We start from the raw sequence: 25,352 nt of genomic DNA, 5'->3' as shown, positions 1-25,352 counted from the left end.
TTTAACTCATTCTAAATGACACACTAGCAGTTAGGGGGGTTTAACTCATTCTAAATGACACACTAGCATTTAGGGGGGTTTAACTCATTCTAAATGACACACTAGCAGTTAGTTTGTTTTAACTCATTCTAAATGACACACTAGCAGTTAGGGGGGTTTAACTCATTCTAAATCACTAGCAGTTAGGGGGGTTTAACGCATTCTAATTGACACACTAGCAGTTAGGGGGGTTTAACTCATTCTAAATGACACACTAGCAGTTAGGGGGGTTTAACTCATTCTAAATGACACACTAGCAGTTAGGGGGTTTTAACTCATTCTAAATGACACACTAGCAGTTAGGGGGGTTTAACTCATTCTAATTGACACACTAGCAGTTAGGGGGTTTAACTCATTCTAAATGACACACTAGCAGTTAGGGGGGTTTTAACTCATTCTATTTAACACACTAGCAGTTAGGGGGGTTTAACTCATTCTAAATGACACACTAGCAGTTAGGGGGGGTTACCTCATTCTAAATGACACACTAGCAGTTCGGGGGTTTAACTCATTCTAAATGACACACTAGCAGTTAGGGGGGGTTAACTCATTCTAAATGACACACTAGCATTTAGGGGGGTTTAACTCATTCTAAATGACACACTAGCAGTTAGTTTGTTTTAACTCATTCTAAATGACACACTAGCAGTTAGGGGGATTTAACTCATTCTAAATGACACACTAGCAGTTAGGGGGATTTAACTCATTCTAAATGACACACTAGCAGTTAGGGGGGTTTAACTCATTCTAAATGACACACAAGCAGTTAGTTTGTTTTAACTCATTCTAAATGACACACTAGCAGTTAGGGGGGTTTAACTCATTCTAATTGACACACTAGCAGTTAGGGGGGTTTTAACTCATTCTAAATGACACATTAGCAGTTAGGTTTTTTTAACTCATTCTAATTGACACACAAGCAGTTAGTTTGTTTTAACTCATTCTAAATGACACACTAGCAGTTAGGGGGGTTTAACTCATTCTAAATGTCACACTAGCAGTTAGTTTGTTTTAACTCATTCTAAATGACACACTAGCAGTTAGGGGGGTTTAACTCATTCTAAATGACACAGTAGCAGTTAGGGGGGTTTAACTCATTCTAAATGACACACTAGCAGTTAGGGGGGTTTTAACTCATTCTAATTGACACACTAGCAGTTAGGGGGGTTTTAACTCATTCTAAATGACACACTAGCAGTTAGGGGGGTTTAACTCATTCTAAATGACACACTAGCAGTTAGGGGGGTTTAACTCATTCTAAATGACACACTAGCAGTTAGGGGGGTTTTAACTCATTCTAATTGACACACTAGCAGTTAGGGGGGTTTTAACTCATTCTAATTGACACACAAGCAGTTAGTTTGTTTTAACTCATTCTAAATGACACACTAGCAGTTAGGGGGGTTTAACTCATTCTAAATGTCACACTAGCAGTTAGTTTGTTTTAACTCATTCTAAATGACACACTAGCAGTTAGGGGGGTTTAACTCATTCTAAATGACACAGTAGCAGTTAGGGGGGTTTAACTCATTCTAAATGACACACTAGCAGTTAGGGGGGTTTTAACTCATTCTAATTGACACACTAGCAGTTAGGGGGGTTTTAACTCATTCTAATTGACACACTAGCAGTTAGGGGGGTTTTAACTCATTCTAAATGACACACTAGCAGTTAGGGGGGTTTAACTCATTCTAAATGACACACTAGCAGTTAGGGGGGTTTTAACTCATTCTAATTGACACACTAGCAGTTAGGGGGGTTTTAACTCATTCTAAATGACACACTAGCAGTTAGTTTGTTTTAACTCATTCTAAATGACACACTAGCAGTTAGGAGGGTTTAACTCATTCTAAATGACACACTAGCAGTTAGTTTTATTTTAACTCATTCTAAATGACACACTAGCAGTTAGGGGGGGTTTAACTCATTCTAAATGACACACTAGCAGTTAGTTTGTTTTAACTCATTCTAAATGACACACTAGCAGTTAGGGGGGTTTAACTCATTCTAAATGACACACTACCAGTTAGGGGGGTTTAACGCATTCTAAATGACACACTAACAGTTAGGGGGGTTTTAACTCATTCTAATTGACACACTAGCAGTTAGGGGGGTTTTAACTCATTCTAAATGACACATTAGCAGTTAGGGGGGTTTAACTCATTCTAAATGACACACTAGCAGTTAGGGGGGTTTAACTCATTCTAATTGACACACTAGCAGTTAGGGGGGTTTAACTCATTCTAAATGACACACTAGCAGTTAGGGGGTTTAACTCATTCTAAATGACACACTAGCAGTTAGGTGGTTTAACTCATTCTAAATGACACACTAGCAGTTAGGGGGTTTAACTCATTCTAAATGACACACTAGCACTTAGTTTGTTTTAACTCATTCTAAATGACACACTAGCAGTTAGTTTGTTTTAACTCATTCTAAATGACACACTAGCAGTTAGGGGGGTTTAACTCATTCTAAATGACACACTAGCAGTTAGGGTTTTTTAACTCATTCTAAATGACACACTAGCAGTTAGGGGGGTTTAACTCATTCTAAATGACACACTAGCAGTTAGGGGGTTTAACTCATTCTAAATGACACACTAGCAGTTAGTTTGTTTTAACTCATTCTAAATGACACACTAGCAGTTAGGGGGGTTTAACTCATTCTAAATGACACACTAGCAGTTAGGGGGGTTTATCACATTCTAAATGACACACTAGCAGTTAGGGGGTTTTAACTCATTCTAAATCACACACTAGCAGTTAGGGGGGTTTAACTCATTCTAATTGACACACTAGCAGTTAGGGGGTTTAACTCATTCTAAATGACACACTAGCAGTTAGGGGGGTTTAACTCATTCTAAATGACACACTAGCAGTTAGGGGGTTTTAACTCATTCTAAATGACACACTAGCAGTTAGGGGGGTTTAACTCATTCTAAATGACACACTAGCAGTTAGGGGGGTTTATCACATTCTAAATGACACACTAGCAGTTAGGGGGTTTTAACTCATTCTAAATCACACACTAGCAGTTAGGGGGGTTTAACTCATTCTAATTGACACACTAGCAGTTAGGGGGGTTTAACTCATTCTAAATGACACACTAGCAGTTAGGGGGGTTTAACTCATTCTAAATGACACACTAGCAGTTAGTTTGTTTTAACTCATTCTAAATGACACACTAGCAGTTAGGGGGGTTTAACTCATTCTAAATGACACACTACCAGTTAGGGGGGTTTAACGCATTCTAAATGACACACTAACAGTTAGGGGGGTTTTAACTCATTCTAATTGACACACTAGCAGTTAGGGGGGTTTTAACTCATTCTAAATGACACATTAGCAGTTAGGGGGGTTTAACTCATTCTAAATGACACACTAGCAGTTAGGGGGGTTTAACTCATTCTAATTGACACACTAGCAGTTAGGGGGGTTTAACTCATTCTAAATGACACACTAGCAGTTAGGGGGTTTAACTCATTCTAAATGACACACTAGCAGTTAGGTGGTTTAACTCATTCTAAATGACACACTAGCAGTTAGGGGGTTTAACTCATTCTAAATGACACACTAGCACTTAGTTTGTTTTAACTCATTCTAAATGACACACTAGCAGTTAGTTTGTTTTAACTCATTCTAAATGACACACTAGCAGTTAGGGGGGTTTAACTCATTCTAAATGACACACTAGCAGTTAGGGTTTTTTAACTCATTCTAAATGACACACTAGCAGTTAGGGGGTTTAACTCATTCTAAATGACACACTAGCAGTTAGGGGGTTTAACTCATTCTAAATGACACACTAGCAGTTAGTTTGTTTTAACTCATTCTAAATGACACACTAGCAGTTAGGGGGGTTTAACTCATTCCAAATGACACACTAGCAGTTAGGGGGGTTTATCACATTCTAAATGACACACTAGCAGTTAGGGGGTTTTAACTCATTCTAAATCACACACTAGCAGTTAGGGGGGTTTAACTCATTCTAATTGACACACTAGCAGTTAGGGGGGTTTAACTCATTCTAAATGACACACTAGCAGTTAGGGGGGTTTAACTCATTCTAAATGACACACTAGCAGTTAGGGGGTTTTAACTCATTCTAAATGACACACTAGCAGTTAGGGGGGTTTAACTCATTCTAATTGACACACTAGCAGTTAGGGGGTTTAACTCATTCTAAATGACACACTAGCAGTTAGGGGGGTTTTAACTCATTCTAATTAACACACTAGCAGTTAGGGGGGTTTAACTCATTCTAAATGACACACTAGCAGTTAGGGGGGGTTAACTCATTCTAAATGACACACTAGCAGTTCGGGGGTTTAACTCATTCTAAATGACACACTAGCAGTTAGGGGGGGTTAACTCATTCTAAATGACACACTAGCATTTAGGGGGGTTTAACTCATTCTAAATGACACACTAGCAGTTAGTTTGTTTTAACTCATTCTAAATGACACACTAGCAGTTAGGGGGGTTTAACTCATTCTAAATGACACACTAGCAGTTAGGGGGGTTTAACTCATTCTAAATGACACACTAGCAGTTAGTTTGTTTTAACTCATTCTAAATGACACACTAGCAGTTAGGGGGGTATAACTCATTCTAAATGACACAGTAGCAGTTAGGGGGGTTTAACTCATTCTAAATGACACACTAGCAGTTAGGGGGGTTTAACTCATTCTAATTGACACACTAGCAGTTAGGGGGGTTTTAACTCATTCTAAATGACACATTAGCAGTTAGGTTTTTTTAACTCATTGTAATTGACACACAAGCAGTTAGTTTGTTTTAACTCATTCTAAATGACACACTAGCAGTTAAGGGGGTTTAACTCATTCTAAATGTCACACTAGCAGTTAGTTTGTTTTATCTCATTCTAAATGACACACTAGCAGTTAGGGGGGTTTAACTCATTCTAAATGACACAGTAGCAGTTAGGGGGGTTTAACTCATTCTAAATGACACACTAGCAGTTAGGGGGGTTTTAACTCATTCTAATTGACACACTAGCAGTTAGGGGGGTTTTAACTCATTCTAAATGACACACTAGCAGTTAGGGGGGTTTAACTCATTCTAAATGACACACTAGCAGTTAGGGGGGTTTTAACTCATTCTAATTGACACACTAGCAGTTAGGGGGGTTTTAACTCATTCTAAATGACACACTAGCAGTTAGGGGGGTTTTTAACTCATTATAATTGACACACTAGCAGTTAGGGGGGTTTTAACTCATTCTAAATGACACACTAGCAGTTAGGGGGGTTTAACTCATTCTAAATGACACACTAGCAGTTAGGGGGGTTTTAACTCATTCTAATTGACACACTAGCAGTTAGGGGGGTTTTAACTCATTCTAAATGACACACTAGCAGTTAGTTTGTTTTAACTCATTCTAAATGACACACTAGCAGTTAGGAGGGTTTAACTCATTCTAAATGACACACTAGCAGTTAGTTTTATTTTAACTCATTCTAAATGACACACTAGCAGTTAGGGGGGGTTTAACTCATTCTAAATGACACACTAGCAGTTAGTTTGTTTTAACTCATTCTAAATGACACACTAGCAGTTAGGGGGGTTTAACTCATTCTAAATGACACACTAGCAGTTAGGGGGTTTAACTCATTCTAAATGACACACTAGCAGTTAGTTTGTTTTAACTCATTCTAAATGACACACTAGCAGTTAAGGGGGTTTAACTCATTCTAAATGACACACTAGCAGTTAGGGGGGTTTAACTCATTCTAAATGACACACTAGCAGTTAGGGGGGTTTAACTCATTCTAAATGACACACTAGCAGTTAGGGGGTTTTAACTCATTCTAAATGACACACTAGCACTTAGGAGGGTATAACTCATTCTAATTGACACACTAGCAGTTAGGGGGGTTTAACTCATTCTAAATGACACACTAGCAGTTAGGGGGTTTAACTCATTCTAAATGACACACTAGCAATTAGGGGGTTTAACTCATTCTAAATGACACACTAGCAGTTAGTTTGTTTTAACTCATTCTAAATGACACACTAGCAGTTAGGGGGGTTTAACTCATTCTAAATGACACACTAGCAGTTAGGGGGGTTTAACTCATTCTAAATGACACACTAGCAGTTCGGGGTTTTTAACTCATTCTAAATGACACACTAGCAGTTAGGGGGGTTTGACTCATTCTAAATGACACACTAGCAGTTAGGGGGGTTTAACTCATTCTAAATGACACACTAGCAGTTAGTTTGTTTTAACTCATTCTAAATGACACACTAGCAGTTAGGGGGGTTTAACTCATTCTAAATGACACACTAGCAGTTAGGGGGGGGTTAACTCATTCTAAATGACACACTAGCAGTTAGTTTGTTTTAACTCATTCTAAATGACACACTAGCAGTTAGGGGGGTTTAACTCATTCTAAATGACACACTAGCAGTTAGGGGGTTTTAACTCATTCTAAATGACACACTAGCAGTTAGGGGGTTTAACTCATTCTAAATGACACACTAGCAGTTAGGGGGTTTAACTCATTCTAAATGACACACTAGCAGTTAGTTTGTTTTAACTCATTCTAATTGACACACTAGCAGTTAGGGGGGTTTAACTCATTCTAAATGACACACTAGCAGTTGGGGGGTTTTAACTCATTCTAAATGACACACTAGCAGTTAGGGGGGTTTAACTCATTCTAAATGACACACTAGCAGTTAGGGGGGTTTAACTCATTCTAATTGACACACTAGCAGTTAGGGTTTTAACTCATTCTAAATGACACACTAGCAGTTAGGGGTTTTTTAACTCATTCTAATTAACACACTAGCAGTTAGGGGGGTTTAACTCATTCTAAATGACACACTAACAGTTAGGGGGGTTTTAACTCATTCTAAATGACACACTAGCAGTTAGGGGGGTTTAACTCATTCTAAATGACACACTAGCAGTTAGGGGGGGTTAACTCATTCTAAATGACACACTAGCAGTTCGGGGGTTTAACTCATTCTAAATGACACACTAGCAGTTAGGGGGGTTTAACTCATTCTAAATGACACACTAGCAGTTAGGGGGTTTTAACTCATTCTAAATGACACACTAGCAGTTAGGGGGGTTTAACTCATTCTAATTGACACACTAGCAGTTAGGGGGTTTAACTCATTCTAAATGACACACTAGCAGTTAGGGGGGTTTTAACTCATTCTAATTAACACACTAGCAGTTAGGGGGGTTTAACTCATTCTAAATGACACACTAGCAGTTAGGGGGGGTTAACTCATTCTAAATGACACACTAGCAGTTCGGGGGTTTAACTCATTCTAAATGACACACTAGCAGTTAGGGGGGGTTAACTCATTCTAAATGACACACTAGCATTTAGGGGGGTTTAACTCATTCTAAATGACACACTAGCAGTTAGTTTGTTTTAACTCATTCTAAATGACACACTAGCAGTTAGGGGGGTTTAACTCATTCTAAATGACACACTAGCAGTTAGGGGGGTTTAACTCATTCTAAATGACACACTAGCAGTTAGTTTGTTTTAACTCATTCTAAATGACACACTAGCAGTTAGGGGGGTTTAACTCATTCTAAATGACACAGTAGCAGTTAGGGGGGTTTAACTCATTCTAAATGACACACTAGCAGTTAGGGGGGTTTAACTCATTCTAAATGACACACTAGCAGTTAGGGGGGTTTAACTCATTCTAATTGACACACTAGCAGTTAGGGGGGTTTTAACTCATTCTAAATGACACATTAGCAGTTAGGTTTTTTTAACTCATTCTAATTGACACACAAGCAGTTAGTTTGTTTTAACTCATTCTAAATGACACACTAGCAGTTAGGGGGTTTAACTCATTCTAAATGACACACTAGCAGTTAGGGGGTTTAACTCATTCTAAATAACACACTAGCAGTTAGTTTGTTTTAACTCATTCTAAATGACACACTAGCAGTTAGTTTGTTTTAACTCATTCTAAATGACACACTAGCAGTTAGGGGGTTTTAACTCATTCTAAATGACACACTAGCAGTTAGGGGGGTTTAACTCATTCTAAATGACACACTAGCAGTTAGGGGGGTTTAACTCATTCTAATTGACACACTAGCAGTTAGGGTTTTAACTCATTCTAAATGACACACTAGCAGTTAGGTTTTTTTTAACTCATTCTAATTAACACACTAGCAGTTAGGGGGGTTTAACTCATTCTAAATGACACACTAGCAGTTAGGGGGGGTTAACTCATTCTAAATGACACACTAGCAGTTCGGGGGTTTAACTCATTCTAAATAACACACTAGCAGTTAGGGGGTTTAACTCATTCTAAATGACACACTAGCAGTTAGGGGGTTTAACTCATTCTAAATGACACACTAGCAGTTAGTTTGTTTTAACTCATTCTAAATGACACACTAGCAGTTAGTTTGTTTTAACTCATTCTAAATGACACACTAGCAGTTAGGGGGTTTTAACTCATTCTAAATGACACACTAGCAGTTAGGGGGGTTTAACTCATTCTAATTGACACACTAGCAGTTAGGGTTTTAACTCATTCTAAATGACACACTAGCAGTTAGGGGGGTTTTAACTCATTCTAATTAACACACTAGCAGTTAGGGGGGTTTAACTCATTCTAAATGACACACTAGCAGTTAGGGGGGGTTAACTCATTCTAAATGACACACTAGCAGTTCGGGGGTTTAACTCATTCTAAATGACTCACTAGCAGTTAGGGGGTTTAACTCATTCTAAATGACACACTAGCAGTTAGGGGGGTTTAACTCATTCTAAATGACACACTAGCAGTTAGTTTGTTTTAACTCATTCTAAATGACACACTAGCAGTTAGGGGGGTTTAACTCATTCTAAATGACACACTAGCAGTTAGGGGGGGGTTAACTCATTCTAAATGACACACTAGCAGTTAGGGGGGTTTTAACTCATTCTAAATGACACACTAGCAGTTAAGGGGGGTTTAACTCATTCTAAATGACACACTAGCAGTTAGTTTGTTTTAACTCATTCTAAATGACACACTAGCAGTTATGGGGATTTAACTCATTCCAAATGACACACTAGCAGTTAGGGGGGTTTAACTCATTCTAAATGACACACTAGCAGTTAGGGGGGTTTAACCCATTCTAAATGACACACTAGCAGTTAGGGGGGTTTTAACTCATTCTAAATGACACACTAGCAGTTAGTTTGTTTTAACTCATTCTAAATGACACACTAGCAGTTAGTTTGTTTTAACTCATTCTAAATGACACACTAGCAGTTAGTTTGTTTTAACTCATTCTAATTGACACACTAGCAGTTAGGGGGGTTTAACTCATTCTAAATGACACACTAGCAGTTAGGGGGGTTTAACTCATTCTAAATGACACACTAGCAGTTAGTTTGTTTTAACTCATTCTAAATGACACACTAGCAGTTAGTTTTTTTTTTTACTCATTCTAAATGACACACTAGCAGTTAGTTTGTTTTAACTCATTCTAATTGACACACTAGCAGTTAGGGGGGGTTAACTCATTCTAAATGACACACTAGCAGTTAGGGGGTTTAACTCATTCTAAATGACACACTAGCAATTAGGGGGTTTAACTCATTCTAAATGACACACTAGCAGTTAGTTTGTTTTAACTCATTCTAAATGACACACTAGCAGTTCGGGGTTTTTAACTCATTCTAAATGACACACTAGCAGTTAGGGGGGTTTGACTCATTCTAAATGACACACTAGCAGTTAGGGGGGTTTAACTCATTCTAAATGACACACTAGCAGTTAGTTTGTTTTAACTCATTCTAAATGACACACTAGCAGTTAGGGGGGTTTAACTCATTCTAAATGACACACTAGCAGTTAGGGGGGGGTTAACTCATTCTAAATGACACACTAGCAGTTAGTTTGTTTTAACTCATTCTAAATGACACACTAGCAGTTAGGGGGGTTTAACTCATTCTAAATGACACACTAGCAGTTAGGGGGTTTTAACTCATTCTAAATGACACACTAGCAGTTAGGGGGTTTAACTCATTCTAAATGACACACTAGCAGTTAGGGGGTTTAACTCATTCTAAATGACACACTAGCAGTTAGTTTGTTTTAACTCATTCTAATTGACACACTAGCAGTTAGGGGGGTTTAACTCATTCTAAATGACACACTAGCAGTTGGGGGGTTTTAACTCATTCTAAATGACACACTAGCAGTTAGGGGGGTTTAACTCATTCTAAATGACACACTAGCAGTTAGGGGGGGTTAACTCATTCTAAATGACACACTAGCAGTTCGGGGGTTTAACTCATTCTAAATGACACACTAGCAGTTAGGGGGGTTTAACTCATTCTAAATGACACACTAGCAGTTAGGGGGTTTTAACTCATTCTAAATGACACACTAGCAGTTAGGGGGGTTTAACTCATTCTAATTGACACACTAGCAGTTAGGGGGTTTAACTCATTCTAAATGACACACTAGCAGTTAGGGGGGTTTTAACTCATTCTAATTAACACACTAGCAGTTAGGGGGGTTTAACTCATTCTAAATGACACACTAGCAGTTAGGGGGGGTTAACTCATTCTAAATGACACACTAGCAGTTCGGGGGTTTAACTCGTTCTAAATGACACACTAGCAGTTAGGGGGGGTTAACTCATTCTAAATGACACACTAGCATTTAGGGGGGTTTAACTCATTCTAAATGACACACTAGCAGTTAGTTTGTTTTAACTCATTCTAAATGACACACTAGCAGTTAGGGGGGTTTAACTCATTCTAAATGACACACTAGCAGTTAGGGGGGTTTAACTCATTCTAAATGACACACTAGCAGTTAGTTTGTTTTAACTCATTCTAAATGACACACTAGCAGTTAGGGGGGTTTAACTCATTCTAAATGACACAGTAGCAGTTAGGGGGGTTTAACTCATTCTAAATGACACACTAGCAGTTAGGGGGGTTTAACTCATTCTAAATGACACACTAGCAGTTAGGGGGGTTTAACTCATTCTAATTGACACACTAGCAGTTAGGGGGGTTTTAACTCATTCTAAATGACACATTAGCAGTTAGGTTTTTTTAACTCATTCTAATTGACACACAAGCAGTTAGTTTGTTTTAACTCATTCTAAATGACACACTAGCAGTTAGGGGGTTTAACTCATTCTAAATGACACACTAGCAGTTAGGGGGTTTAACTCATTCTAAATGACACACTAGCAGTTAGTTTGTTTTAACTCATTCTAAATGACACACTAGCAGTTAGTTTGTTTTAACTCATTCTAAATGACACACTAGCAGTTAGGGGGTTTTAACTCATTCTAAATGACACACTAGCAGTTAGGGGGGTTTAACTCATTCTAAATGACACACTAGCAGTTAGGGGGGTTTAACTCATTCTAATTGACACACTAGCAGTTAGGGTTTTAACTCATTCTAAATGACACACTAGCAGTTAGGTTTTTTTTAACTCATTCTAATTAACACACTAGCAGTTAGGGGGGTTTAACTCATTCTAAATGACACACTAGCAGTTAGGGGGGGTTAACTCATTCTAAATGACACACTAGCAGTTCGGGGGTTTAACTCATTCTAAATAACACACTAGCAGTTAGGGGGTTTAACTCATTCTAAATGACACACTAGCAGTTAGGGGGTTTAACTCATTCTAAATGACACACTAGCAGTTAGTTTGTTTTAACTCATTCTAAATGACACACTAGCAGTTAGTTTGTTTTAACTCATTCTAAATGACACACTAGCAGTTAGGGGGTTTTAACTCATTCTAAATGACACACTAGCAGTTAGGGGGGTTTAACTCATTCTAATTGACACACTAGCAGTTAGGGTTTTAACTCATTCTAAATGACACACTAGCAGTTAGGGGGGTTTTAACTCATTCTAATTAACACACTAGCAGTTAGGGGGGTTTAACTCATTCTAAATGACACACTAGCAGTTAGGGGGGGTTAACTCATTCTAAATGACACACTAGCAGTTCGGGGGTTTAACTCATTCTAAATGACTCACTAGCAGTTAGGGGGTTTAACTCATTCTAAATGACACACTAGCAGTTAGGGGGGTTTAACTCATTCTAAATGACACACTAGCAGTTAGTTTGTTTTAACTCATTCTAAATGACACACTAGCAGTTAGGGGGGTTTAACTCATTCTAAATGACACACTAGCAGTTAGGGGGGGTTTAACTCATTCTAAATGACACACTAGCAGTTAGGGGGGTTTTAACTCATTCTAAATGACACACTAGCAGTTAAGGGGGGTTTAACTCATTCTAAATGACACACTAGCAGTTAGTTTGTTTTAACTCATTCTAAATGACACACTAGCAGTTATGGGGATTTAACTCATTCCAAATGACACACTAGCAGTTAGGGGGGTTTAACTCATTCTAAATGACACACTAGCAGTTAGGGGGGTTTAACCCATTCTAAATGACACACTAGCAGTTAGGGGGGTTTTAACTCATTCTAAATGACACACTAGCAGTTAGTTTGTTTTAACTCATTCTAAATGACACACTAGCAGTTAGTTTGTTTTAACTCATTCTAAATGACACACTAGCAGTTAGTTTGTTTTAACTCATTCTAATTGACACACTAGCAGTTAGGGGGGTTTAACTCATTCTAAATGACACACTAGCAGTTAGGGGGGTTTAACTCATTCTAAATGACACACTAGCAGTTAGTTTGTTTTAACTCATTCTAAATGACACACTAGCAGTTAGTTTTTTTTTTTACTCATTCTAAATGACACACTAGCAGTTAGTTTGTTTTAACTCATTCTAATTGACACACTAGCAGTTAGGGGGGGTTAACTCATTCTAAATGACACACTAGCAGTTAGGGTTTTTTAAACTCATTCTAAATGACACACTAGCAGTTAGGGGGGTTTAACTCATTCTAAATGACACACTAGCAGTTCGGGGGTTTAACTCATTCTAAATGACACACTAGCATTTAGGGGGGTTTAACTCATTCTAAATGACACACTAGCAGTTAGTTTGTTTTAACTCATTCTAAATGACACACTAGCAGTTAGGGGGGTTTAACTCATTCTAAATGACACACTAGCAGTTAGGGGGGTTTAACTCATTCTAAATGACACACTAGCAGTTAGTTTGTTTTAACTCATTCTAAATGACACACTAGCAGTTAGGGGGGTTTAACTCATTCTAAATGACACACTAGCAGTTAGGGGGGTTTAACTCATTCTAAATGACACACTAGCAGTTAGGGGGGTTTAACTCATTCTAAATGACACACTAGCAGTTAGGGGGGGTTTAACTCATTCTAAATGACACACTAGCAGTTAGGGGGGGTTTAACTCATTCTAAATGACATACTAGCAGTTAGTTTGTTTTAACTCATTCTAATTGACACACTAGCAGTTAGGGGGGTTTAACTCATTCTAAATGACACACTACCAGTTAGGGGGGTTTAACTCATTCTAAATGACACACTAGCAGTTAGGGGGATTTAACTCATTCCAAATGACACACTAGCAGTTAGTTTGTTTTAACTCATTCTAAATGACACACTAGCAGTTAGTTTTTTTTTTTACTCATTCTAAATGACACACTAGCAGTTAGTTTGTTTTAACTCATTCTAATTGACACACTAGCAGTTAGGGGGGGTTAACTCATTCTAAATGACACACTAGCAGTTAGTTTGTTTTAACTCATTCTAAATGACACACTAGCAGTTAGTTTTTTTTTTTACTCATTCTAAATGACACACTAGCAGTTAGTTTGTTTTAACTCATTCTAATTGACACACTAGCAGTTAGGGGGGGTTAACTCATTCTAAATGACACACTAGCAGTTAGGGTTTTTTAAACTCATTCTAAATGACACACTAGCAGTTAGGGGGGTTTAACTCATTCTAAATGACACACTAGCAGTTAGGGGGGTTTAACTCATTCTAAATGACACACTAGCAGTTAGTTTGTTTTAACTCATTCTAAATGACACACTAGCAGTTAGGGGGGTTTAACTCATTCTAAATGACACACTAGCAGTTAGGGGGGTTTAACTCATTCTAAATGACACACTAGCAGTTAGGGGGGTTTAACTCATTCTAAATGACACACTAGCAGTTAGGGGGGGTTTAACTCATTCTAAATGACACACTAGCAGTTTGGGGGGGTTTAACTCATTCTAAATGACACACTAGCAGTTAGTTTGTTTTAACTCATTCTAATTGACACACTAGCAGTTAGGGGGGTTTAACTCATTCCAAATGACACACTACCAGTTAGGGGGGTTTAACTCATTCTAAATGACACACTAGCAGTTAGTTTGTTTTAACTCATTCTAAATGACACACTAGCAGTTAGTTTTTTTTTAACTCATTCTAAATGACACACTGTCACGTCCTGACCAATATTTAGGTATTATTTCTATTATATTTGGTCAGGACGTGGCAGAGGTATATTTGTTTTGTATTATGGGGTTTTGTGTGTGGTGTAGTGGGGTGTATTAGTTTGGTATAGGTTCTAGGTTTGTTTTTCTATGTGTAGTTTTGGGTGCTGGACTCTCAATTGGAGGCAGGTGTTTCTAGTTGCCTCTGATTGGGAGTCCCATAAGTAGGTGTGTGTTTGTTTGGTTTTCGGGGGTACTTGTTTTTGCACTGCGTGTTGTGTGCCTGCAAAACTGTTCCTGTCGTGTATATTGGTTTCCAGTGGATGCGTTACTCCTTTTTTGAATTAAAACATGAGCATCCATATTCCCGCTGCAGTTTGGTCTATTCAACACGGCTCTTTTTGTGACACACACTAGCAGTTAGTTTGTTTTAACTCATTCTAATTGACACACTAGCAGTTAGGGGGGGTTAACTCATTCTAAATGACACACTAGCAGTTAGGGGGGTTTAACTCATTCTAAATGACACACTAGCAGTTTGTTTTAACTCATTCTAAATGACACACTAGCAGTTAGGGGGGTTTAACTCATTCTAAATGACACACTAGCAGTTAGGGGGGTTTAACTCATTCTAAATGACACACTAGCAGTTAGGGGGGTTTAACTCATTCTAAATGACACACTAGCAGTTAGTTTGTTTTAACTCATTCTAAATGACACACTAGCAGTTCGTTTTTTTTTTTACTCATTCTAAATGACACACTAGCAGTTAGTTTGTTTTAACTCATTCTAATTGACACACTAGCAGTTAGGGGGGGTTAACTCATTCTAAATGACACACTAGCAGTTAGGGTTTTTTAAACTCATTCTAAATGACACACTAGCAGTTAGGGGGGTTTAACTCATTCTAAATGACACACTAGCAGTTAGGGGGGTTTAACTCATTCTAAATGACACACTAGCAGTTAGTTTGTTTTAACTCATTCTAAATGACACACTAGCAGTTAGGGGGGTTTAACTCATTCTAAATGACACACTAGCAGTTAGGGGGGTTTAACTCATTCTAAATGACACACTAGCAGTTAGGGGGGTTTAACTCATTCTAAATGACACACTAGCAGTTAGGGGGGGTTTAACTCATTCTAAATGACACACTAGCAGTTTGGGGGGGTTTAACTCATTCTAAATGACACACTAGCAGTTAGTTTGTTTTAACTCATTCTAATTGACACACTAGCAGTTAGGGGGGTTTAACTCATTCCAAATGACACACTACCAGTTAGGGGGGTTTAACTCATTCTAAATGACACACTAGCAGTTAGTTTGTTTTAACTCATTCTAAATGACACACTAGCAGTTCGTTTTTTTTTTTACTCATTCTAAATGACACACTAGCAGTTAGTTTGTTTTAACTCATTCTAATTGACACACTAGCAGTTAGGGGGGGTTAACTCATTCTAAATGACACACTAGCAGTTAGGGTTTTTTAAACTCATTCTAAATGACACACTAGCAGTTAGGGGGGTTTAACTCATTCTAAATGACACACTAGCAGTTAGGGGGGTTTAACTCATTCTAAATGACACACTAGCAGTTAGTTTGTTTTAACTCATTCTAAATGACACACTAGCAGTTAGGGGGGTTTAACTCATTCTAAATGACACACTAGCAGTTAGGGGGGTTTAACTCATTCTAAATGACACACTAGCAGTTAGGGGGGTTTAACTCATTCTAAATGACACACTAGCAGTTAGGGGGGGTTTAACTCATTCTAAATGACACACTAGCAGTTTGGGGGGGTTTAACTCATTCTAAATGACACACTAGCAGTTAGTTTGTTTTAACTCATTCTAATTGACACACTAGCAGTTAGGGGGGTTTAACTCATTCCAAATGACACACTACCAGTTAGGGGGGTTTAACTCATTCTAAATGACACACTAGCAGTTAGTTTGTTTTAACTCATTCTAAATGACACACTAGCAGTTAGTTTTTTTTTTAACTCATTCTAAATGACACACTGTCACGTCCTGACCAATATTTAGGTATTATTTCTATTATATTTGGTCAGGACGTGGCAGAGGTATATTTGTTTTGTATTATGGGGTTTTGTGTGTGGTGTAGTGGGGTGTATTAGTTTGGTATAGGTTCTAGGTTTGTTTTTCTATGTGTAGTTTTGGGTGCTGGACTCTCAATTGGAGGCAGGTGTTTCTAGTTGCCTCTGATTGGGAGTCCCATAAGTAGGTGTGTGTTTGTTTGGTTTTCGGGGGTACTTGTTTTTGCACTGCGTGTTGTGTGCCTGCAAAACTGTTCCTGTCGTGTATATTGGTTTCCAGTGGATGCGTTACTCCTTTTTTGAATTAAAACATGAGCATCCATATTCCCGCTGCAGTTTGGTCTATTCAACACGGCTCTTTTTGTGACACACACTAGCAGTTAGTTTGTTTTAACTCATTCTAATTGACACACTAGCAGTTAGGGGGGGTTAACTCATTCTAAATGACACACTAGCAGTTAGGGTTTTTTAAACTCATTCTAAATGACACACTAGCAGTTAGGGGGGTTTAACTCATTCTAAATGACACACTAGCAGTTTGTTTTAACTCATTCTAAATGACACACTAGCAGTTAGGGGGGTTTAACTCATTCTAAATGACACACTAGCAGTTAGGGGGGTTTAACTCATTCTAAATGACACACTAGCAGTTAGGGGGGTTTAACTCATTCTAAATGACACACTAGCAGTTAGTTTGTTTTAACTCATTCTAAATGACACACTAGCAGTTCGTTTTTTTTTTTACTCATTCTAAATGACACACTAGCAGTTAGTTTGTTTTAACTCATTCTAATTGACACACTAGCAGTTAGGGGGGGTTAACTCATTCTAAATGACACACTAGCAGTTAGGTTTTTTTAAACTCATTCTAAATGACACACTAGCAGTTAGGGGGGTTTAACTCATTCTAAATGACACACTAGCAGTTAGGGGGGTTTAACTCATTCTAAATGACACACTAGCAGTTAGTTTGTTTTAACTCATTCTAAATGACACACTAGCAGTTAGGGGGGTTTAACTCATTCTAAATGACACACTAGCAGTTAGGGGGGTTTAACTCATTCTAAATGACACACTAGCAGTTAGGGGGGTTTAACTCATTCTAAATGACACACTAGCAGTTAGGGGGGGTTTAACTCATTCTAAATGACACACTAGCAGTTTGGGGGGGTTTAACTCATTCTAAATGACACACTAGCAGTTAGTTTGTTTTAACTCATTCTAATTGACACACTAGCAGTTAGGGGGGTTTAACTCATTCCAAATGACACACTACCAGTTAGGGGGGTTTAACTCATTCTAAATGACACACTAGCAGTTAGTTTGTTTTAACTCATTCTAAATGACACACTAGCAGTTAGTTTTTTTTTTTACTCATTCTAAATGACACACTAGCAGTTAGTTTGTTTTAACTCATTCTAATTGACACACTAGCAGTTAGGGGGGGTTAACTCATTCTAAATGACACACTAGCAGTTAGGGTTTTTTAAACTCATTCTAAATGACACACTAGCAGTTAGGGGGGTTTAACTCATTCTAAATGACACACTAGCAGTTAGGGGGGTTTAACTCATTCTAAATGACACACTAGCAGTTAGTTTGTTTTAACTCATTCTAAATGACACACTAGCAGTTAGGGGGGTTTAACTCATTCTAAATGACACACTAGCAGTTAGGGGGGTTTAACTCATTCTAAATGACACACTAGCAGTTAGGGGGGTTTAACTCATTCTAAATGACACACTAGCAGTTAGGGGGGGTTTAACTCATTCTAAATGACACACTAGCAGTTTGGGGGGGTTTAACTCATTCTAAATGACACACTAGCAGTTAGTTTGTTTTAACTCATTCTAATTGACACACTAGCAGTTAGGGGGGTTTAACTCATTCCAAATGACACACTACCAGTTAGGGGGGTTTAACTCATTCTAAATGACACACTAGCAGTTAGTTTGTTTTAACTCATTCTAAATGACACACTAGCAGTTAGTTTTTTTTTTAACTCATTCTAAATGACACACTGTCACGTCCTGACCAATATTTAGGTATTATTTCTATTATATTTGGTCAGGACGTGGCAGAGGTATATTTGTTTTGTATTATGGGGTTTTGTGTGTGGTGTAGTGGGGTGTATTAGTTTGGTATAGGTTCTAGGTTGGTTTTCTATGTGTAGTTTTGGGTGCTGGACTCTCAATTGGAGGCAGGTGTTTCTAGTTGCCTCTGATTGGGAGTCCCATAAGTAGGTGTGTGTTTGTTTGGTTTTCGGGGGTACTTGTTTTTGCACTGCGTGTTGTGTGCCTGCAAAACTGTTCCTGTCGTGTATATTGGTTTCCAGTGGATGCGTTACTCCTTTTTTGAATTAAAACATGAGCATCCATATTCCCGCTGCAGTTTGGTCTATTCAACACGGCTCTTTTTGTGACAGAACTACCCACCACCAAAGGACCAAGCAGCGGAGAAGAGGACAGAGGCAAGTGAGGGAGGAATGTTGGAGGCAGCCCCAATAATTTTTTAGGGGGGGGCACAAGGGCTATTTGGCGGGGCGAGATTACAGCCCCAGGCCAGCTCCCCGTACCCTTGTAGGGCAGACTGGACAGGTCCCGTGCTTTGGGGTTGGGTCTGTAGTGAGGCCTGGGATTTTCAGGCCGGTAGGCAAGGTACCAGCGCCCCGCATGTGCCAGGGCGAAGTAGGCATCGAGCCGGAAGGGGTGATGCCAACCCTGCGCTCAAGACCACCAGTGCGCCCTTTCGGTCCGGTGTTTCCCGCCAGACGCACTAGCATGGAGGTGCGTGTCTCCAGGCTGGCACGTCCTATACCAGCCCCACGCATCAGGAGTCTAGTGTGTCAACCCAGCCTCGCCAGTCAACAGTCACCAGAGCTGGCCGCCAGTCAACAGTCGTCAGTGCTGCCCGCCAGTCAACCATCACCAGAGCTGCCCGCCAGTCAACAGTCGTCAGAGCTGCCCGCCAGTCAACAGTCGTCAGAGCTGCCCGCCAGTCAACAGTCGTCAGAGCTGCCCGCCAGTCAATAGTCGTCAGAGCTGCCCGCCAGTCAACAGTCGTCAGAGCTGCCCGCCAGTCAACAGTCGTCAGAGCTGCCCGCCAGTCAACAGTCGTCAGAGCTGCCCGCCAGTCAACAGTCGTCAGAGCTGCCCGCCAGTCAACAGTCGTCAGAGCTGCCCGCCAGTCAACAGTCGTCAGAGCTGCCCGCCAGTCAACAGTCACCAGAGAGGTCAGACTGCCCTGAACTGCCGGAGTGGCCAGACTGCCCTGAACTGCCGGAGTGGCCAGACTGCCCTGAACTGCCGGAGTGGCCAGACTGCCCTGAACTGCCGGAGTGGCCAGACTGCCCTGAACTGCCGGGGTGGCCAGACTACCCTGAACTGCCAGGGTGGCCAGACTGCCCTGAACTGCCAGGGTGGCCAGACTGCCCTGAACTGCCAGGGTGGCCAGACTGCCCTGAACTGCCAGGGTGGCCAGACTGCCCGGTTCTGCCAGAGGTGCCCGCCTGCCCTGATCTGCCAGGGTGCCCGGCCTGTCAGGATCAGCCCGAGTGGTCCTCCTGCCCTCCGGTCCAGCCCGAGTGGTCCTCCTGCCTTCCGGCCCAGCCCGAGTGGCCCGCATGCCTTCCGGCCCAGCCCGAGTGGCCCGCATGCCTTCCGGCCCAGCCCGAGTGGCCCGCATGCCTTCCGGCCCAGCCCGAGTGGTCCGCCTGCCCTGATCTGCCAGGGTGCCCGGCCTGTCAGAATCAGCCCGAGTGGCCCTCCTGCCCTCCGGCCCAGCCCGAGGGGCCCTCCTGCCCTCCGGCCCAGCCCGAGGGGCCCTCCTGCTCTCCGGCCCAGCCCGAGGGGCCCTCCTGCTCTCCGGCCCAGCCCGAGGGGCCCTCCTGCTCTCCGGCCCAGCCCGAGGGGCCCTCCTGCTCTCCGGCCCAGCCCGAGGGGCCCTCCTGCTCTCCGGCCCAGCCCGAGGGGCCCTCCTGCTCTCCGGCCCAGCCCGAGGGGCCCTCCTGTCCCCCGGCCCAGCCCGAGGGGCCCTCCTGTCCCCCGGCCCAGCCCGAGGGGCCCTCCTGTCCCCCGGCCCAGCCCGAGGGGCCCTCCTGTCCCCCGGCCCAGCCCGAGGGGCCCTCCTGTCCCCCGGCCCAGCCCGAGGGGCCCTCCTGTCCCCCGGCCCAGCCCGAGGGGCCCTCCTGTCCCCCGGGCCAGCCCGAGGGGCCCTCCTGTCCTCCGGCCCGGCCCGAGGGGTCCGTCTGCCTGGCGCAGCTATCGGCTCCACCGAAGTGGGCGACGCCGAGGGTGGAGCAGGGTCCACGTCCTGCACCGGAGCCACCTCCAGGATAGGTGGGTTGGGGAGGGAGGGTGTAGCACAGTGCCGTCGTTGACGGCAGCCACCCTCCCTTCCCTCCCTTATTGTTTAGGGGGTATTGCTTTTTGGTTTTGTTGGGGTAATGGGGATTTTTTGTGTTTTCTTTTAAGGTGCATTCCGGGGTCTGCACCTTTAGGGGGGGGGTAATGTCACGTCCTGACCAATATTTAGGTATTATTTCTATTATATTTGGTCAGGACGTGGCAGAGGTATATTTGTTTTGTATTATGGGGTTTTGTGTGTGGTGTAGTGGGGTGTATTAGTTTGGTATAGGTTCTAGGTTTGTTTTTCTATGTGTAGTTTTGGGTGCTGGACTCTCAATTGGAGGCAGGTGTTTCTAGTTGCCTCTGATTGGGAGTCCCATAAGTAGGTGTGTGTTTGTTTGGTTTTCGGGGGTACTTGTTTTTGCACTGCGTGTTGTGTGCCTGCAAAACTGTTCCTGTCGTGTATATTGGTTTCCAGTGGATGCGTTACTCCTTTTTTGAATTAAAACATGAGCATCCATATTCCCGCTGCAGTTTGGTCTATTCAACACGGCTCTTTTTGTGACACACACTAGCAGTTAGTTTGTTTTAACTCATTCTAATTGACACACTAGCAGTTAGGGGGGGTTAACTCATTCTAAATGACACACTAGCAGTTAGGGTTTTTTAAACTCATTCTAAATGACACACTAGCAGTTAGGGGGGTTTAACTCATTCTAAATGACACACTAGCAGTTTGTTTTAACTCATTCTAAATGACACACTAGCAGTTAGGGGGGTTTAACTCATTCTAAATGACACACTAGCAGTTAGGGGGGTTTAACTCATTCTAAATGACACACTAGCAGTTAGGGGGGTTTAACTCATTCTAAATGACACACTAGCAGTTAGGGGGGGTTTAACTCATTCTAAATGACACACTAGCAGTTAGGGGGGGTTTAACTCATTCTAAATGACACACTAGCAGTTAGGGGGGTTTAACTCATTCTAAATGACACACTAGCAGTTAGGGGGTTTAACTCATTCTAAATGACACACTAGCAGTTAGGGGGGTTTTAACTCATTCTAATTGACACACTAGCAGTTAGGGGGTTTTAACTCATTCTAAATGACACACTAGCAGTTAGGGGGGTTTAACTCATTCTAAATGACACACTAGCAGTTAGGGGGTTTAACTCATTCTAAATGACACAGTAGCAGTTAGGGGGGTTTAACTCATTCTAAATGACACACTAGCAGTTAGGGGGGGTTTAACTCATTCTAATTGACACACTAGCAGTTTGCTAATAAAGCCTAAAATAGACGAGATGCATGTATTATTCCAAAACTGCAGCTCGTGGTTTGAACATTTATTTCCCTACTTTAATCAACCTGTCTATTTTGAGTTGAAGATAAAGCTGTCGTGATTTGGATAAAAGCATAGCTTGTTCTGGTTGTGTGGGTCCCATCAGTTAGATATGTTTTTAGAAGCAGTCATTTCTGGATGCCTAACGGGAGCTTGTGTGTACGGTGTGTCAGACAGAAACTGAGTGAGAGTCACGTAGTCTAACGGATGGGAAAGAGAGAACCAACACCCACGCCGAGGTCAGCCCCCCCCGCTCAAAACATCTTCCCGCCGCTATGGTGTGTGGGACACTCCCACCAACCTACCTCCAACACTTACGTCCCTTTGCACAGCTTCTCTCTCTTACTGTTTACTCATCAGACAACCTATAGTGTGTATTCAAAGGTTAAATCAAAAACTAGGATGTACTCATGTAAAGGTTAACAACAAGAAGATCATTGTAATGACAAGTGAATGAATGAACTATCTTCCTCCATGGCAGATCCCTAACTTCCTGATGAGCCAGGTGCGTAAGCTGAATGAGAACAGTAACCGAAGGTACCAGTTCTGCGATCGCCGCATCAAGAACCTGCTGAGGAAAATTCACCAGGACCGCAAGGGTAAACCTGACAAGAACTCCTCCGAGGTAGCTGTTTTTCTACAAACTACTAATACTGTTGTAACTTGCACTTACACTCGGACTTGTTTTCTCTCACTGGCTATCATTTAGCATCTATTTTGATAGCATCTATTTTGATAGCATCTATTTTGATAGCATTTCTCTATTTCTCTCTCCTCTCCCCCGTTTCCCTCGTCTCGTCCCCCCCACCCCCACCAGCCATGTCGTACAGTAAAGATCCAGGTGGGAGAACTGATGAGCAGCACCATGGAGGTCAAGGTCAACATAAACTCCAGAGCATCAGACCTGCTGGCTCAGTTCTACAGGCACCTCTACAGCTCTGACAACACCAAGGGCCTGCTCAAGAGGTACAGTACACTACAATCAATGAAACAATCAAACGGCTTTTAGTATCCCTCCTTTGACCCCATGTACAGTTTTTACTGAATACGTCAGCTGATCAGGGAAAACTCTGTCCTAGTGGTGATCTCTAAACACACAGTAAAACCATTGAATCCCTGTCCTAGTGGTGACCTCTAAACACACAGTAAAACCACTGAATCCATGTCCTAGTGGTGACCTCTAAACACACAGTAAAACCACTGAATCCATGTCCTAGTGGTGACCTCTAAACACACAGTAAAACCACTGAATCCCTGTCCTAGTGGTGACCTCTGAACACACAGTAAAACCACTGAATCCCTGTCCTAATGGTGACCTCTAAACACACAGTAAAACCATTGACCCCTGTCCTAGTGGTGACCTCTAAACACACAGTAAAACCACTGAATCCATGTCCTAGTGGTGACCTCTAAACACACAGTAAAACCACTGAATCCATGTCCTAGTGGTGACCTCTAAACACACAGTAAAACCACTGAATCCATGTCCTAGTGGTGACCTCTAAACACACAGTAAAACCACTGAATCCATGTCCTAGTGGTGACCTCTAAACACACAGTAAAACCACTGAATCCCTGTCCTAATGGTGACCTCTAAACACACAGTAAAACCACTGAATCCCTGTCCTAGTGGTGACCTCTAAACACACAGTAAAACCACTGAATCCCTGTCCTAGTGGTGACCTCTAAACACACAGTAAAACCACTGAATCCCTGTCCTAGTGGTGACCTCTAAACACACAGTAAAACCACTGAATCCCTGTCCTAGTGGTGACCTCTAAACACACAGTAAAACCACTGCATAGAAAACCTTGCTTCAGAAATACTATGTTGGCATTTCACTGAGCAGAAATTGAGAATGCTGAAGTTGAGCGAATCCATTGAATGAATACCAAGTCTGTCTGTTCTTTATCACAGGAATGGTTTGGTAAATGATTTGGGATCCTACCCAGACTGTGCCATGTATGAAGTTGGAGGAAATATTGGTAGGTACCACAAGACAAGCCTCCACCCTATACCCAGACTATCTACCAGCCTCCAACCCATACCCAGACTATCTACCAGGCTCCAACCCATACCCAGACTATCTACCAGCCTCCACCCCTTACCCAGACTACCTACCAGCCTCCACCCCATACCCAGACTATCTACCAGCCTCCACCCCATACCCAGACTATCTACCAGCCTCCAACCCATACCCAGACTATCTACCTGCCTCCACCCCTTACCCAGACTATCTACCAGCCTCCACCCCTTACCCAGACTATCTACCAGCCTCCAACCCATACCCAGACCAGCTACCAGCCTCCACCCCATACCCAGAGTATCTACCAGCCTCCACCCCTTACCCAGACTATCTACCAGCCTACGCCCCATACCCAGACTATCTACCAGCCTACGCCCCATACCCAGACTATCTACCAGCCTCCACCCCTTACCCAGACTATCTACCAGCCTACGCCCCATACCCAGACTATCTACCAGCCTACGCCCCATACCCAGACTATCTACCAGCCTACACCCCATACCCAGACTATCTACCAGCCTCCACCCCATACCCAGACTATCTACCAGCCTCCACCCCATACCCAGACTATCTACCAGCCTTCACCCCTTACCCAGACTATCTACCAGCCTCCACCCCATACCCAGACTATCTACCAGCCTCCACCCCTTACCCAGACTATCTACCAGCCTCCACCCCATACCCAGACTATCTACCAGACATGGGTTCAACTACTATTTCAAATCTTTCAAAAACTTGGAGTGTTTGTTTTCTTTCCATTCTTTCTAATGCTATTTAATTGCATCAGGCAAGCTCAATTCAATAAATTATTTCAAATAGACTTTGAATCCCGGTTTGCTATCTAATCAGGCTGAGAGCCACATTAGAAGGTTACATGAGTAACTCTGACATGTACATGTCTTTCTGCTGATTGAACTGATTACGCTGGCCAGGCCTTACGCAATGAACTGGAGAGAGAGGGGGGCCGCGAGAGGGGTGGGGGGGAGGGAGAGAGAGGGGTAGAGAGGGGGGAGAGAGAGAGGAAAACAGGGGATAGAGAGAGAAAGAGAGAGAGGTAGAGAGGGGGGAGAGAAAGAGAGAAAGAGGGAGGGGGAGAAGGAGAGAAGGGGAGAGAGGGGGGATAGAGAGGGAGAGAGGGGGGAGAGAAAGAGAGAAAGAGGGA

The 25,352-nt window shown here is 41.9% G+C and overlaps 1 protein-coding gene across 3 annotated transcripts in view; it reads left to right on the top strand.

The window, feature by feature from the left end:
* LOC106566115 (rho GTPase-activating protein 40) overlaps nucleotides 1-25,352 on the top strand; it is a 69,066-nt gene that overhangs the window by 40,183 nt on the left and 3,531 nt on the right. For 2 of the 3 annotated variants that reach the window (XM_045691906.2, XM_045691905.2), the window contains exons 12-14: nucleotides 22,646-22,789; nucleotides 22,982-23,130; nucleotides 24,082-24,149. In XM_045691906.2, coding sequence (XP_045547862.2) covers nucleotides 22,646-22,789; nucleotides 22,982-23,130; nucleotides 24,082-24,149 — 361 coding nt within the window. Of the gene's footprint in view, nucleotides 1-18,898; nucleotides 19,417-22,645; nucleotides 22,790-22,981; nucleotides 23,131-24,081; nucleotides 24,150-25,352 lie in introns of those variants that run through there. The other variant, XM_082959491.1, reaches the window with a different exon arrangement.

This window comes from Salmo salar, chromosome 12 (assembly GCF_965601325.2).
Source record: "Salmo salar chromosome 12, fSalSal1, whole genome shotgun sequence".
In the NCBI taxonomy this organism is placed as follows: Eukaryota; Metazoa; Chordata; class Actinopteri; order Salmoniformes; family Salmonidae; genus Salmo; species Salmo salar.
This window is presented reverse-complemented; position numbering and strand designations above follow the sequence as displayed.